The sequence below is a fragment of the Ambystoma mexicanum genome, chromosome 2q (genome assembly GCF_040938575.1).
Source record: "Ambystoma mexicanum isolate Mex_15411 chromosome 2q, UKY_AmexF1_1, whole genome shotgun sequence".
Lineage (NCBI taxonomy): Eukaryota > Metazoa > Chordata > Amphibia > Caudata > Ambystomatidae > Ambystoma > Ambystoma mexicanum.
In genome coordinates, this window is record NC_090924.1 from 341,715,053 (window position 1) to 341,730,733 (window position 15,681).

At 44.2% G+C, this 15,681-nt stretch overlaps 1 protein-coding gene across 3 annotated transcripts in view; it reads left to right on the plus strand.

The window, feature by feature from the left end:
* The window catches only part of E4F1 (E4F transcription factor 1), a 1,100,649-nt gene that overhangs the window by 191,708 nt on the left and 893,260 nt on the right, over positions 1 to 15,681 (plus strand). For 2 of the 3 annotated variants that reach the window (XM_069647347.1, XM_069647348.1), the window contains exon 3: positions 14,558 to 14,666. In XM_069647347.1, coding sequence (XP_069503448.1) covers positions 14,558 to 14,666 — 109 coding nt within the window. Of the gene's footprint in view, positions 1 to 14,557; positions 14,667 to 15,681 lie in introns of those variants that run through there. The other variant, XM_069647349.1, reaches the window with a different exon arrangement.

The following is a 15,681-nucleotide window of genomic DNA, read 5'->3' on the forward strand; positions in this document are numbered from 1 at the left end:
ACAGTATGCAATGCTAATCGGCGATTAAGATGCTCAGCTCACTTTAATATTATGTATATATATGTATGAGCCAAGAAAATAATAGAATTTAACTGGTCAAAGCATAACCCTATTACTTGAAAACCGTACAAATACAAAGTGTTATATGGAGGAAATCTTACTATGATTTATGCCCTACTATGCAAAATATTTTACATTGAATAAATATTAATGTTTATAATTGTATTTCTCTGCTTATTTACTTTTTCTCATTTCCTATCTATCCTCCCCTACACCAACTCCTCAATCTCTGCAACTACAATAATGGATTGAAATGAAATAACAATGATTTATTTTAAAAATGAAACATTTTGCTTTTTTTTCATTTACCAAATGGATGAATTTGTGTAATCATGTAAAGTTTTCTTTGTATTATATGAACAAATAACCTATGCCCCGTTTTGAAAAAAAGGCGGCCACTGCCGAGTGTCATCGCAAGGGGAAATTAACAAACTGTTCTTTACAATAAACCAAACCTGTGGTTCTAATTGAAAACTGGTGCCAGTCTGTATGAATGCTTGTTTGTTGGCTCCTTAAGGACATTACATTGTACCATTCTGATCTTTGCTCATTAATTCTACAAGTTGTATCATTACATTCTGGAAATGTATTTGTGGTAGTAATTTCAATTTCTCTCGCCTACTCTTAAAATCACCAAGAATTGATAAATTGTTATTACTCCCACCCACCATGTAGTTATGTCTGAAACCTCCACTAACATTTAGGTTAGTCAAGTCTGTACATTGTGAGCAACCTGAGGGCGTCCTCACTTCTTGTTCCCCAGAATCCTCCTTTCGGGTGGTCATCGCTTTTGGATCCCGACCCCGAGGGTGGATATGCGAAGGAGATCACCTGGGTGGAAGAACTTGGGAACGGGAAGAGGACGTCTTTAGGTGAGACACGGTATGCCCCTCTTCCTTTTATAATGACGCCTCTATCCCTAAAGACTTTGTGGGATATTGTCACCCCTTCCCTTCCCTCTCTTCCCCTGAATCTACATAGTACCGGGACGAGGAATAGACCAACTAGTGAATACAATCCTCATTTCATGGAGACGCACAAATATCAGAGATCAAACCTGGATGAAGAGGCTTCTTTTATTAAATCGGACCGTTCCAAATACCACTCTGCTACTGAGACGAGGGAGATGGGCTATGGAGGTATACCAGAGGAACAATCAGCCATGTCTGCCTAATGGAGTCCTCTAGAGTCGGGCAAGAGAACTCAACGACCCACGCCTGGGGTCACTTAACACAACTGATGGATATAAAAATGCCTGCGGTTCTGAGGGAGAATGAATGGGCAGGAGGAAAGGAAGCTGAAGACCCAGGTGACTGGAGCAGTGCTGTGCAGGAGAAGGGGGGAAGATGTAGCTGTGGTCGGCTGTGTGAGGGTCCGGAGGTCGTGCTAACCGCCGAAGCGGGCAGAGAAGTCGTGGAGCTTCCCATGACCGCAGCCGCCGTCAAAGGAAGCCAGGAGAGACAGCAGTGCACACAGTGCAGTCCCTGAGTGGAGGGCGCAGTCTGGAGAAGCCCGGAAGCAGCAGAAGTCTGTAGAAGCCTGTTGCGAAGGACGCCAGGAGGAAGAATGCTGGTGAGTGTAGAGCCAATGTACACTTTGACCGGGGCGCTCCAGTAACGTAAAGCAAAGTCCTCTGAAACTGCCGAGTGAAAGGCAAAGTGATTACTATTGAATGCCAGAACAAGTATTATTAAGATATCGAATGAAAGGCAACTGATTGAAGGCAATTGTGAATACCGCACAGTGCAAAAATGTATTGAAAGCAATTGTGAATATCATAGAGTAAAAAGTATTGAAAGCACTTGTGAGTGCCGGCCAAAGTCAATTGAATTTTCAGGAACGGAGCTAAAACAAAGTAGTGCATGGATACAGAATCGAGGAGTACAGTATGTGAAACAAGTAAAGGCAAAGTCAAGAGTACTGAGGAGGTGCGAGGATGGACAACAAATGTCCCAGAGGGGCCCAGGCATGGCAAACTGAGAGACGTATGTTGGCAAGAGCCAGAGTTGTGTTGGCAAGAGCATAATATAATAACATAGTTCATGGTGGCTAAAGCAGCCACAGGACAGTATTTGGAGAATGTGACACTGAGGAATTGACTAAGCATCACTGTCAGATGGAAACAGTGGCAAAGCGTTGATGGAAGCAGTCAGAAGGGGTATCAGTTGCGTGACCTGTAAGGAGTGGACAGTGTGGTCCGACTGCTGCGCCTAGAATGAGAGCCCTATTTGGAAAAAGCCAATGAAATCATATTTGAAGTCAAGCTTATGTGTTGCTACATCTTTGTGGGAGAAACTGAAGTTAAGAAATGGAACTGCACCTTTAAGAGCTGGGAGATTTTAACTTCAAGTCCCAAGCTGGAAAGGGTCCCAGGAGATTTGAACTCCTGGGGAGAACCCCGATTTGGGGAGTGTCTCAAGGAACTGTTATTTCTGGAAGTTTGAACTTTTGGGGAAAGGAAACCCTGACTTGGGAAGTGACCCAAGAAACTGTTATTTTGGAAGCAAGAAGGTTTGAACTCTTGGGGAAGCTGATCGTAAACCAAGAGCTGAAAGAAGCCCGACATCCTTACACATTGTAAACAGTTAGTTGTGAGGGCAAGCATAGGTTTTGGATACAGGCAGAGGCTTAAATTTGACTTCCTGACACATACTATCCTTATTTTTTCTTTAGGTGGGGAAATCCCACCTTCGCATCGGGCAAGTTAGGCCTTACTCCATCCTGCCTTTTAAGTTAAATACATTTACTTTGAGTAGAAATCTGAATTTATTTGTTGGCTGTGTCTTGCTTCATGCTGCTTTCACAACAGCCATACTTCTTCATACCATATATAATTCCATACACTCTTTACCATTAGTATTTGGTTACTCACTGTTATAACTTTTTCCAGTAGATACAGGTAAAGAGATTTGAAACCAAGTGGGCATCCACAAAAACCCATTTGATGGCCATTGTAAGGGTGCAGAAGTAAGACTCTGAAATGGAGGGGTCATGGTGGTTGGCATAAACCTTTTATTCAAGTGAGAAAAGGAAAAGAAAACCCTGCCTATTCCCAACTCTAAGAGGGGTTTCCCTGCCACAACCAAAATTACTAATGCCACAGACAGGATGTCAAAAGCAAAAGTTCCAGTGTCAGAATCCTAGCTCTGTCCCTCACACTCAAAGTTTAAAAGTTTAAACACAAAAGGTCCTCGTAGCCCAAAGGAATGACTCCCTCCTGCTGGACAAAAAGTCAGTTCTCGGTTTATCAGATCCTCACGTGTTGGGGGAATGCCTCCCTTCCCAAGGCGTCCTTAGGCTTGTGACACAGTTCAACAATTGGTGGGAATGTTCCCCAATTGGCCCTTTTTAGGGTTTTTCTCTGTCTCTGGGGGTCCCGACCGTAATTGGCAGGCCTGGTTCTTTTCCCACCAGGCACTGTGACACAACAGAGGAGTTTGGATGCATCTCCAAGCTGCAGTGGGTCACCAACCCTGTTTGGCAGACCTGGTTTCCTCCTATCAGGCACTGTGACGAAGAAGAGTGTCTTGGCTGCTTCTCCAAGCTGTGGTGGGTCCCTGACCTTGTTGACAGACCTAGTTTCCTCCTACCAGGCACTTAGTCCCAAACACAGACCTGGTTTACCTGCCTGCCAAGCTCTGTGTTATTGTAAAGCAATAGTTCAAACACTGGGTGGTTGACCTGAGGGACATGCCTCCCTTTCCCAGGCCTTTCTCCGACTTTCAGAACACAGTTCTGTCCAGGCTTACGGGGTGTCTTTATAACACCAAGGGGAATGTCTTCGCCCCCCCATCCCCCCTGCTTTTCTCAGGCTGCAGTCACCTCCCTTCCCCAATCCGTTGGGTACTGTGATTGTGCTGAGTAATCTATATTCTTGATTCTATATGGGTGCAGGTCCAAGACTGCACTGCGGGTTCTCGTCAGTATCCTGCTAAGCTTGGTTCACTATCCTGCCAAGTGGTATTCATTCGTTTTAGCTTTCTAAATGTCTCTTGACATCCATTGGAGTCCCAGACCCAATCATGTGGCTTGTTTTGTTTACTTGTTCTTAAGTTTTCTTTGCCACTCTATAGGGCGCAGGCGCCTCCCCATCCATCAGTGTACCTTATTTCATGGTCTCCGATCATCCCATGTGCCTGCCGTCTGCAGTAGGGCTTCTCCTGCTTTCTGCTTTCATCTCCGGGCAGTGGCTGCTCTGCCGTGCCTGCTTCTTCCTTGTCAGCGTGGGACCATTTCTCCACATATCCCGACCTTCGGAGAGGCCAGGATCATTCTTTGCTGCTTGTTGTGCTGTCCCTGTGCAATGGACCAGCTTGACAGCAACCTCCTTCCTCCTTTCTCAGCTTCCCGGTCTGCCGCGCTCCTTTCCACAGCATACTCGTCTCATGGTTCCTCCGGGACGGGCTTGACACTTTGTGGAGTCCTTCCTCGCTTCAAACAGAGCTTTGTCGAATCGGATGTCGAGAACCACTAGGATGGGCAAAGTGGTTCTGGGAGGTACTCTGTACTGCTCTGTGCCTCATCCTCGTCACAGTACTGATCTGGTTATGATGTTGTGACTCTCTAATAGACTTCCTCATCTTGGTACTGATTGAAGAATGGTGACAATAACACATCAAAATGTTTGGATAGGAGGGTAGGAGTGAAGAGAGCAGTGGGAAGGAGAGTTGGGGGTGTTATGTGAATACCACATTCTACCACAATAGTTGTCAGCGGGTGGAGATCATCGGAGGGGAAACACCCTGTGGGACCACTGAGTACCATTCCCAGGGGACCATCGGGTAGCGGCCTCGCCTCCCTGGCCTCATGGGAAGTTGCTCCCACTATAGAAGCATCCTGGGATTCGTGTCTATATATATATTAGCTAGTTCTCTTGTAGAGCTATAATTTAGATCATTTGTAATAATTACTGAGCATTCTTTTGACTAACAGAGGGCATATCCTGATCTATTTTGTTGAACATGTAGCCCTTCTTTATTTTAATTAAATACCCTGACTTTTTTGAGTGCTTTGATTTCTTAGATCAGTCTGATTTCTTTTTTTCTTGGGTTGATCCAAATTAGTAATCACTGCCTGGTGCACAATGTTAAAAATAGGTGACTTTTTATACCCTGTAGGCAATTGGGTAGATTGGAGAGAGACTTCCAAATCACTACCAATTGTTTGCGAAGAAGCTTTTTTCCTGCATCTTGTTTTCTAGAGATTCATTCAAGATAGTATGTAGAACCACCACCTCCCCACCTCCCCCTTAGGCACGCAAGCCAAAGTTGTGCTCCTCTGATCCCTTTATTCAGTGAATAAACCCTGCTGTCACGACTCGCTCCCGTTCCCGCCACTTGGGGGCATGTTTTGGGGTTTCTTCCCTACTGGACATTTCCTCCGAACCTTATGCTACAGTGTCCTGATGAATTGGGAGCGCTAAAACCTTATTTCCCAAATTACTTCCCTTCCGGATCCATTCCAGGTTTTTGGCAGCCAGCATGCTACTGCTGCTTTAATCAAATGACTATGCTTCCCAGAATGCCTGGCTCACTGCCTCACCTCCTCCCTTGCAGGACAAGGCTGGGTGGAGGATAGGCAACACCTGTGGCTGCAGGTGCAGCATGCGACACGCCCAAGGGGTGTGCTCGTTAAGCAGCTTTAAAAGCCTCAGTCTGCTTCAGTCCAGCGCTGGTCATTGTTGCAGCGTTCCTGTCTTGACTGGTCCCTTGTTCCTGGTTCCTAGTTTTTGTGCCCAGTTTCTAGTTAGTGTTTCTTGTTCCTTGTCCTGGAATTCGTATTTGTATGCCTAATTGATTTCTGCCTTTTGGAAATCCCTTTCTCTGTCTGCAGGCAGCCTTTCTCTGAGCTTTCCTTTTGCTGTAGCCCAATTGCCTGTGTTCACTGTTTCCTAGAAATTGTCCTTTGCTACTGAAAGACTTGTTGCATTAATCTTTCCTTTACAGGTTTAGTTTCCTGCCTTTTCACTTTGGATGGGTGGGACAGTTTCCCTTTTGATATCGTTTTCACTGCTCCTGATCCTTGCCTTCTATTGGGATCCATGCCATGTTTTCCTTTACACTTTTACATTTATTTCCTATTTTATTATTAGGTGTGGGAAGCTGTTGTAACTAGCTCCTGTGTGATTATCTTTTGTTTTCCACACTGTATTATTCCTTCTTGTCTCTTGACTTGGGCTTAGGTATTTAGTCATCCTCACTCTTTGCCTTTACTGCCTTCTGGGTTCTTGTTTGATTTACAGGGTTGTGGGTTAGTACTGACTTTTGAGTGGTCTTTCCGGTCCTCATGAATACGGACATCCAAGTGGTCTTTCCGGTCTTCGTGAGTACTGGCATTCATGTGGTCATTCCGGTCCTTGTGAGTACTGTTTCCAAATTCCTTATCCAGTACCGTCTAGAGTGTCAGCTTACAGATTCTGTCCCTGCTTGCCCTCTACTTGGGCTTAGCGCTGTCAGTATCTGTAATAGCATAGTGGGTAAGGAGTTTGCCGACTTTTCTTTCAGTCATAAGGAGGTTCTAAGTGCTTACCCTGCATTCCTTTTCTTATAGTGGTATACACGAGTCTTGGGTATTGAATGCACGTTGTTATATTCAAGGTTGTTTACTGTGTATTTTGTGCACATTTCCCCTGCCATATCCATCGCCTTCTTCCTTTCCTGACACCTGCTTTATTTCTGTGCAAATTGTTGTTAAATTGCCTACAACGAACGTATTTGTTCTAACGTCATTTAGCAAAACTTCATAGAGTTTTATCAGAGATTTGAGAACCAAGTGTAGCACTCTCAATAATGCAGGAGCAGGCGTGTGAAAATTGGAGGGTGAACCAAGATTTCTTGATTTACTAATTTTACTGTCCCGTTCTTCTAAAACCTGTATTGAGTCTTCTTTCGAAACAAAGCCAAGTCTCAGATCTCTAGGCGATGTCTGTGCTTCTCTGTAAACTAAAATAGGTGTTCACTAGGATTGAATCTTGCCAAGGGTCAGAGTTCCCCTGTACAACATGTATGAATTTGAATTGGAGGCATTTATATATGTGCACAAGGACGAACTTGATCGTATAGAGGCGCAGATGGAATGATAATACAAGATGAGCAACAAACAGTATAGTGGGCCATTTATTGAAAAAATGGAATATTAAGAATCCTCAGAGAGCCTTTACTAACCTTTTATTTTAAAAGAAAGATTTTTAGAGCTCTTCGAACCTGGTAGATGGACTCTAGAGCTCTGATTTCTCGGGCGGTGCTGTTCTACAATTTAGGACCATAGACCACAAACCTTCTGTCCCCCCTCTTGTGACGCAATAGGATTGAGGAATTGTCAACAGTTGATCCCCAGAATGTAATGTCCTAGTTGGTTTATACCAATTGAGTTCATCTCCCAGATGAGACTGGGCAGTTCTTCAGGCTCTGGAAAATCAGGCAGACCACCTTAAAATTAATTCCATCTTCCACTGCCAGCCAGTGAAGGGTCTGGTGGGCAGCAGAGACATGGGCAGAACTGCCTAATCGACAAACGAGTGTTACGGCATTGTTATGTGACCTTTGAAGCCTATGATGCTGCGTATCTGGAACTCAAGCGAGAAGGCTGTTGCAGTAGTCCAAATGTGAATGCACTAAAGAACCCACTGCAACAGCATGATCTTTGTCTGGAATAAACAGCAAAATCTGTCTTAACATACTCCGGCAATAGAACGCTGCCCGAACCTTCGCGCTAATCTGTCCTTCGCTGGCATATAGGTTTGGCGAACTAGAAAGAGAATGTTGTGTAATTTCTTTTCCCCTCGTACTTGTGCCTGATCTGCTTTTTAAATTAAGTATGCTGTTATTGTACCCAGCGAGAACTGTGAGGAGGTTCCTAGTGGTTCTCGACATCCGATTCGACAAAGCTCTGTTTGAAGCGAGGAAGGACTCCACAAAGTGTCAAGCCCAGAGGAGTCTGGTATTTGCTTAATGATGAAAAATCTACTTTATCCACCATGTCTTTTGTTACCATGCTACACAGGTTATGACCTTCAGCAGACAGTGACACGGTTATTTGTGTGGCGATTTAAATCTAGGTTTTTAACAGTACCTTTCCTGGTGACTTAATTCTCTGGGAGCAGTGTGGCAGACTGGTGGCATCGTGATCAAACACTTGACTGCCGGCACTTTGCACCTGGAGGGTTCAAATAACCACTCTTCCACGCTCTTGATTTGTTGCCCTTCCTGTGCCCAGCCATGACGGAGATACCATAAGAGAACAACTAAGGCACCCTGTGACTCCAAAAACTGCCTGACTGCACCTTAAGCACTTAGCTGCCACACTTTGCATTTTTTGTCCCCCCACAGATAGCATTCATTCACAGGGCTAAAAAAAAGATGGTTTTAACTGCAGCAGACCTATTATAGGACGTGTCCCTTTGATTGCCACACATGAGCTTTTGGAAACGTTTTCACGTACTTCAAAGTGCCACAAAGGTGCTTACCTGAATTGATTTTATTTTTATTTTATTGTGTATTTTTTTTTCATTCATATATAAAAGAATTATAAATTTGACAGAAATAAAACTCTGTCACACATAATTTAATCATTTCAAATACTGTCCATACAAGACATTTTCACCCAGTCTGGAGTAAATACTTCTTAATAATCTTACAAGGGCAAGTATAATTGATGCCTTTCTCCCCTCCACTAATTAATTCCAATACAATACCATTCTGCATCCAGGCTTTCCTCATTTGTGACAAATCTCTCCAGATACTGTACCCTCAGGGGTTTGACAACGGTGCAATGGGACACCCAATTTATTAGGGTCTCCAAAACATCTTCTTTGCGCAATCTACATGACCATTCAGTATCTGGTATCCCTCTGATTGTTTTCCCCACCTTTCAAGGATACCCAGGAGGTTGAATCTGAATCGCATGAATAAATGCTGATATTTATAGTCTGGGATTTTTTCAATGTATTCTGAGAGCTTCATGTAGAGCTTATGTTGGTTTGCCAGAAGGGAGTGTTGCCTTTATTTAGCGATTTTTGCCCTGATCCCCAATCCATTGCTCTAATTCGATATATTTTTTTTTAAACCTTCACTGGATTGCCAACTATGATATTCCTATCCATACCCACGTTCTCCAATACGAGTTCACACCCCCGATAGTATTCCTCTAGTCGGCCCATATTTTTTGCTTCAAGGGCTATCTTTAGATTCCTGCACAGTGAATTCTTAGGGGGAGCCAGGATCTTAACATATATTCTTAACTTGGCAATTTGTATCAACTGCCTCTATTTTATTTGTATAGCGCTACCTGCCAACGTGCTTTACAGGAATACAAAATAAACTGTACAATTCATGGGAAGAAAACTGAGAAACCATTTAACTGGAAAGCAAGTGAGTTTTTAGACGTGAGCAGAAAGCAGGTAAAGAAGGAGATCAAAGAGGGAGAGGAAGTGCATTCAAGAGTTTGGGGGCCAAGAAAGAACTGAAGCGGAAGTTAGCACAAGGGGGACAAGGGACAGCAAGAATAAAGGGAGATTCAGAGCGAGATGAGACATCTAAGTATGTGCAGAAAGAGAAGGAGGGGTGAGATTATGAAGACATTAAAGAAGTTAGAGTAAATGTGATTCAAATGGGAACCAGTGAAGTGAGACAAGAGTAGGGGCGATAGTCGTGGGTGGACAGAGAAAGAAAAGACATACAGCAGAGTTGCAGATAGAGCGGAGGGGAGAGAGATGAGGAGCAGGGAGGACAACGAGAAGAGAGGAACAGCAGAAGAGACGGGAGGAAATTAGACGAAACGAGAATTTTGGTGGTGGCAAAGGAAAGAAAAGGCCTAGCCTTTGGGATATTAAAAAGCTGAAACCGACAGGAGTGGGACAGTGTAGAAATATGAGAGGAGAAAGAAAGGGAAGAGTTGAGAACACCACCAATATTCCGTGCAGAGAGAGAGATAGGAAGAGAAGGGGATGAATGGGCAAGAGGTCCCATAATGGCAGGGAAGAAGTTCTTCAGTCTTGGAAGGATTAAGATGGTGGAAGTGGGCCAACAGCCAAGACTGAATAGCAAGAAGGCAAGTGGTAAGATTTGAGTGAATAGACTGAGAGAATAAAAAGTATTGTCAGCATAAAGATGAGGGGAAAGGACGAAGGAGGAGAGAGGATGATGGGGGTGAGAGGAATGGTATGAAGGGAGAAAAGCAGGGGACACAGGACGGAGCCCTGGGTTACACCTTAATAGAGAGGAAGGGTAGAAGAGGTGAGGCCAGCATAGGATACCGAGTAAGTGTGATTAGAGAGCTAGGATTGAAACCAATTGAGAACAGTCGAGTGCAAAGGGATTGAAGGAGGAAGTGATCAACAGTGTTAAAAGCGTCTGATAGATCAAGTAGAACCAGGAGCGATGATTGCTTGGAGTGGCAAGCAAAAAGAAGTGCATCACAGATGAAGAAAATAGTCGGCTCGGTGGAAGGAAGAGGACGGAAACAAGATTGATGGATACGAAGGAGAGAGGTAGTGTTGACATTAGTAGAGACTTGAGAATAGATGGCATACTCGAAGTTTGGATAGAAAAGGTAGAATCAAAATAGGTCGGTAGTTAGAATGCAGAGAAGGATCCTGTAAGGGTGCAGAAGGAGGAGACTGATACGCAGGTGGCATAGTGGTTGCTATAGACTTTTATTTAAGATCAAAATAAAGAGAAAACCTACCTTTCCCTATATCTATGAGGGGTTTCCCTGCCTCAACTAAAAGGGCTAATGGGCCTGTCAGGATGACACTGCAATCACAGAGTTCACTGTCCTGTGTCAAACATCTCTATCTCTGACCCTTACAATTACAAAATTAAGGATTGCGCCAATGTTCTTGGTCCAGGGGGGAATGACTCCCTTCCCCTGGTTGTAAAGTTGCACAAATAAAAAAGGTTTGCTGATGCTCTAACACTCTGTATCAAAAGTTCACTATTTCTTTCATCCAGGGGGAATGACTCCCTTCCCCTGGATCACTGGTTTCTTTCTTGAAAGTTCAATTACCAGGAGAATGACTCGCTTCTACTGATGCCTGGCTTTCAAGGTTTTCACTACACCAAGCCAAGGGAATGACTCCCCCTGACCCTGACCCTCCTTGGTTTTATTCTCGCACTCTGGGCTTTACTTTCACAGTTCACAACACCAGGGGATTACTCCCTGTCCCTGGCCTTTCATGGCTTCAGGTTCACAGTTCGGAACACCAGGGGTAATTACTCCCTTCCCCTTGCCTTACAATTTACAACAGTGGGGAATGTCTCCCTTCCCCTGGTCGGTCTTATATACATGTCGGTGCAGGTCCCAGACCCGGGTATCTTTAGAGTTCTCTCTGGGCAGACCTGGTTCACTAGCTTGCTAGGTACTGCCACAAAGTAGATGGCTAGTGAGGATCTCTTCCACAAATTGCAGGTTCCCAACCCTGTTTTCTCCTCTGTGCTTTGTTTATGATATGCCTGGTTGCGTCTCCTGTCGGGTACTATCATATGGTGACTTGCTTAATATATTCTCTTTGGGTATATCCGGTCCCAGGTTTGAGGTTATTCTTCCCCCTTTTCTCTGCCCCGATAGCCTATGTACCTTCTTGGTACTTCTGTCGGTCGCTTGCTTCTCCAATGTCTTGTTCGGCTTCCCGCATTCGTGTGATGCTTCCGCGGCATCTGCAACGCAGTGATTCTCTCTGGGCGGGTAGCACGTCTTACCATGCCTGGGCGGTCCGGTTCGGTTACGGCTTCCACCTGGACTTTTTATACTTTTTGGGCAACAACTACTAGCACATCCATTGAAGTTCTCCTGAGGACTTATTGTTGCTCCACACTTCCTCCTCCAATACTTACTAAATCAGCTCCTGTTAGGTCATCCCTACTCTTGCTCAACTCAGTAGGAGTGTAGCTCTGTTTTATAAACCTAAATCGGAGTTGTGGCTACGTCATTGGTGTTCCTAGTGCAAGGAGGTGTCTGAGATGTAGTGTCAGGGTTGTTACACCGCATTCTCCTGAGATGGTTCTCCCCATGAGGTCCTCCCTCTTTGTACCACATCCAGGGGGACTATCTGGTAGAGCCTCCCCTCCTTGGCCTCATGGGAAAGGGTTCCCCCTCTACAGACTTTTCACAGTTGAAAAATAATGTTTTTTTAAGGATGGGGAAGAATAGAGGCATGTTTATATAAAGTAGGAAAGGTTGAAGACGGAAGGGAAAGATTAAAGACTAGGGCCAAGTACGAAGAGAGACCGGGATGGACTTTGGGAAGGAGAGAGGAAGGAAGCGGGTCAGAAGGAGAAGCTCTAGGGTGGGCTTTGGAGAGAAAACAAGAGATGACAGCAGCAGAAAGGGGAGCAAAAGAAAGAGGGAGGATTTGCAGTGGTGAAGAGGAAGACAAGACAGTAGATGAACGAAGAAAGGTGTGTTTGGAAGAAAAGTAAGAGACAAGGTCGGAGGCTGAGAGGGAAGAGGAAGGAGAAGGGTCAGGTGTTGGAGAGGGAATACTGTTAAGAACCTGGAATAAACTACAGGAATAGGAGGTGAGAGAATCAAGATGATGTGGTGTTTGGCAAGAAGAAGAGCAGCACCATATTCAGAATGGAAAGAAGAAAGATTAAAAAGGGCAGAAGGGGATAGAAGTTTCATCCAGTGTTAGCCGTGACACAAATAGCGATGCAGGGAATGAAGAGCTGAAGTAAGCCAGGATTAAGGAGGCTTGAGTGAAGGAAAGAAAGAGGAAGAAGTATAGCGAGAATCGAGGACATCAAGGATAGAAGTTGTTAGCAAAGAAGAAAAGGAGTGGACTGAGAAGGAAGCAAGTGCATCCAAAAAGGGCAGGGGAAGGAAAGGGAAGATGTTAATGAAGATTGAGACATTTTTCCTTGGTCCTCCATGTGGGATTTTTAGGATTAAAATTGTCACTTTATAAAACATCAGTGAATTATAGATTTTAATATGAAAAATCACTGAAGTTTACTTTGAGCAATAGGAAATATGTTAATGTATGCATTAATGCTTACGTTGTTTTTGCACGTTTATGGGTGGGGGTTGAACTTGAACCAATTTAGACCCATAAGTGCGTGACTAATCTTACTGGCCGTTCCAAACGCACCCCCCCCATAGTTTTGTTGATTAGGCCAGTTTCATAGAATATTTAAACCCTATTACCCCCATCCTTTCCAGGACCAATATGGACCTAGTACTCCCTTGTTAGTTTAGTCTTCTATTTTGTGGTCCTTGAAATGAGGTCGAATCTGTGACTTAACCCTTCACTGTGTTTTTGCTGCATACTTGCTTTTGTTAATATATGTTAGTGTATATTTGACAGTGTATTTTTATCCTAATGGATTACTGAATAAATATGTATATATGTGTTTACAGTATATCATGTGTGGTCCATTGTGTTGTGTATGTGACTAGTTATACTTTGGTACCAGCCCATCCCCTTCCTAAGATTGAAGCTTGTCTGCTTGGCTACATAATCCATTGAGTGTTTTGTTTTTTTTGGTTTAACTTTGTTTATTCAATAAGCCATTGTCGCAATCCTATACCTTATATATCAAAGTTGAGTTGTGCACCTCTGTCAGTTGATGCATGTCATACATGGGGGAAGCAGGAGGAGAGAAATAAAAGCAAGAATCAATAGTCCAGTGCATCAATTTCCTATACATGTAAGCACCACCCTGATGTTGCGCCACCTCCCTCCATTATAGGCATCGGTGGCCCATGCAGGGTCTAGGTTCCAGACTCCCAGGCTGCATTTTCAGCCAAATATTGCCGTAACCAATCCCACACATCTCTAGGTCTGGCAGATGGGTGCACTAGTTCGCAATAGACCCCTTTGTGATAATTAGCCTTCACCTGCTCATTTAACCATTGATTGTGTTGGCCAGTCTATCCATCCATCCATCCATCCATCTTCATTCAATACACTTTCAGGCAATTAATATCGCCACGTCTGTGGACCTACCCCACTGCTTGTGCACTGGAGGTTGAAGGCCCAGCAAGCAGACCAAGGGACCCCCCCCATTGGTTCCAGCCCTGACATCTTTGTCGTTGTGGCCACAATCTCTTTTTTTACAAACCTTGCGATCTGAGGGCACACCCGAGTCATGTGCTTGGTCTGCTTCGAGATGTGATCCTTTGAGTGTTTTGATCTAACTTGGTGGACCCCGTTTTCTGCTCAGGATTGGTCTCTTCACACTCGTCATGGAAGGGCTGTAGAAAAACTTCCCTAATGGAAGAGGTTTTCGTAGGAATAAATGTGCATTAAGCTTATACTTAATATTTGTCTGGCATCTCAGTTGCATGATGTTCTACTGCAGCTGGGACAATGTCAGATGAGGCAGGGGATCATCAACTGGTTGGTCTGTTAATCGTTAACAAATTCTATTTTGTTGACCTCTGTGCTCAATTTGTACTTTACATAGTGCTATCTATCATACTTCGATAAATACATAAGCGCATATTTTGTAGCAGAAAATACCAAATGACTACAAAACTTCTGTTTGATTTGTTGCAGGGGATACCGTCACAGGGGATACCGTCAGTAGAAGAGTCCATAACTGTAGCCCACATCCTTGTCGAGGCATCGTCTCTATCTGAAGTTATACGTAACGTAGCAGAGTTTGGTAAGCCTTTCTACTATTGTACTGATTGTATTGCATGCTGAACTGCCGCTTAGCATAACGTTACTGTGAGGCAGGAGGGCATAGTGAGATAAGGGCTAAGAAATTGAGTTTGCCCATATGGTGAGTTCGCTAATATTGAGAGGTATTCTGGGAGTCTGGATGTTGGAATATTTGGCACTGATGGGTTGAATTATAAGAGATGTTGATTGTTGTGGTTTGTAAGTTTTATCTTGTGAAAAAATGTAGAAGGTCCAGATTAGTAGTGTACCTGACCATTTGTACACTTTTCCAAGTTGTCTCCAGCGAACCCCATAAACAAACACCTTGGATTAATATAAAGACTTTATTATAACATAAAATGAAGGGATTAGGGATGGCTGGGATAAAGAGGGAACAAAAAGATAACTTACTCCTGCATCTCGCCCCCTTTCCGCCGTACGTGTGGGATATTCCGTCCTTCGGGATGGGACTGGAGCACTTTTTGACAGCATAACAATACATTGTTTTTTTTTTAATTTATATGTAGGTTTCAGTGCCTGTGGCTTGGGCCCCATGTTTATGAGCCCAGCCCAGTGCATCGCCCTTCAGTCCTTTTCTCTGCGCGGTCTGGATCGTACGCACTTAACATTGCAGGTTTTTTTCCTACCCTGCTGTTTTTCTTTCAATTTGTCTTTGTGCCTCAGTACCGCTATTTTCTTTTCTTCCGCCTATTCAGAACCATGATGGATTCGCCATGTGTGCTTCCTATGGATATCATTACACGGTGGTAGACCCTCACAATCTTTGCCTCGAGTGTCTAGGCCCAGACCATCGCTGGAACGCGTGCTTTACTGCGACTCCCTCTCGGGCCACACACTCGAAAGAAGGCCCATCAGGTGGGAGGAGGTCTTCCATTGTCCTCCTCCAGTCCACTTACGAGAATTCATCAAGGGGGGGGGGGAAAGAAATCGCCCATCGAGTACCTTCCTTTTTAGAGTACCCCATCTGGGTGACTCCTTGCCGCGGTCATCCAGTT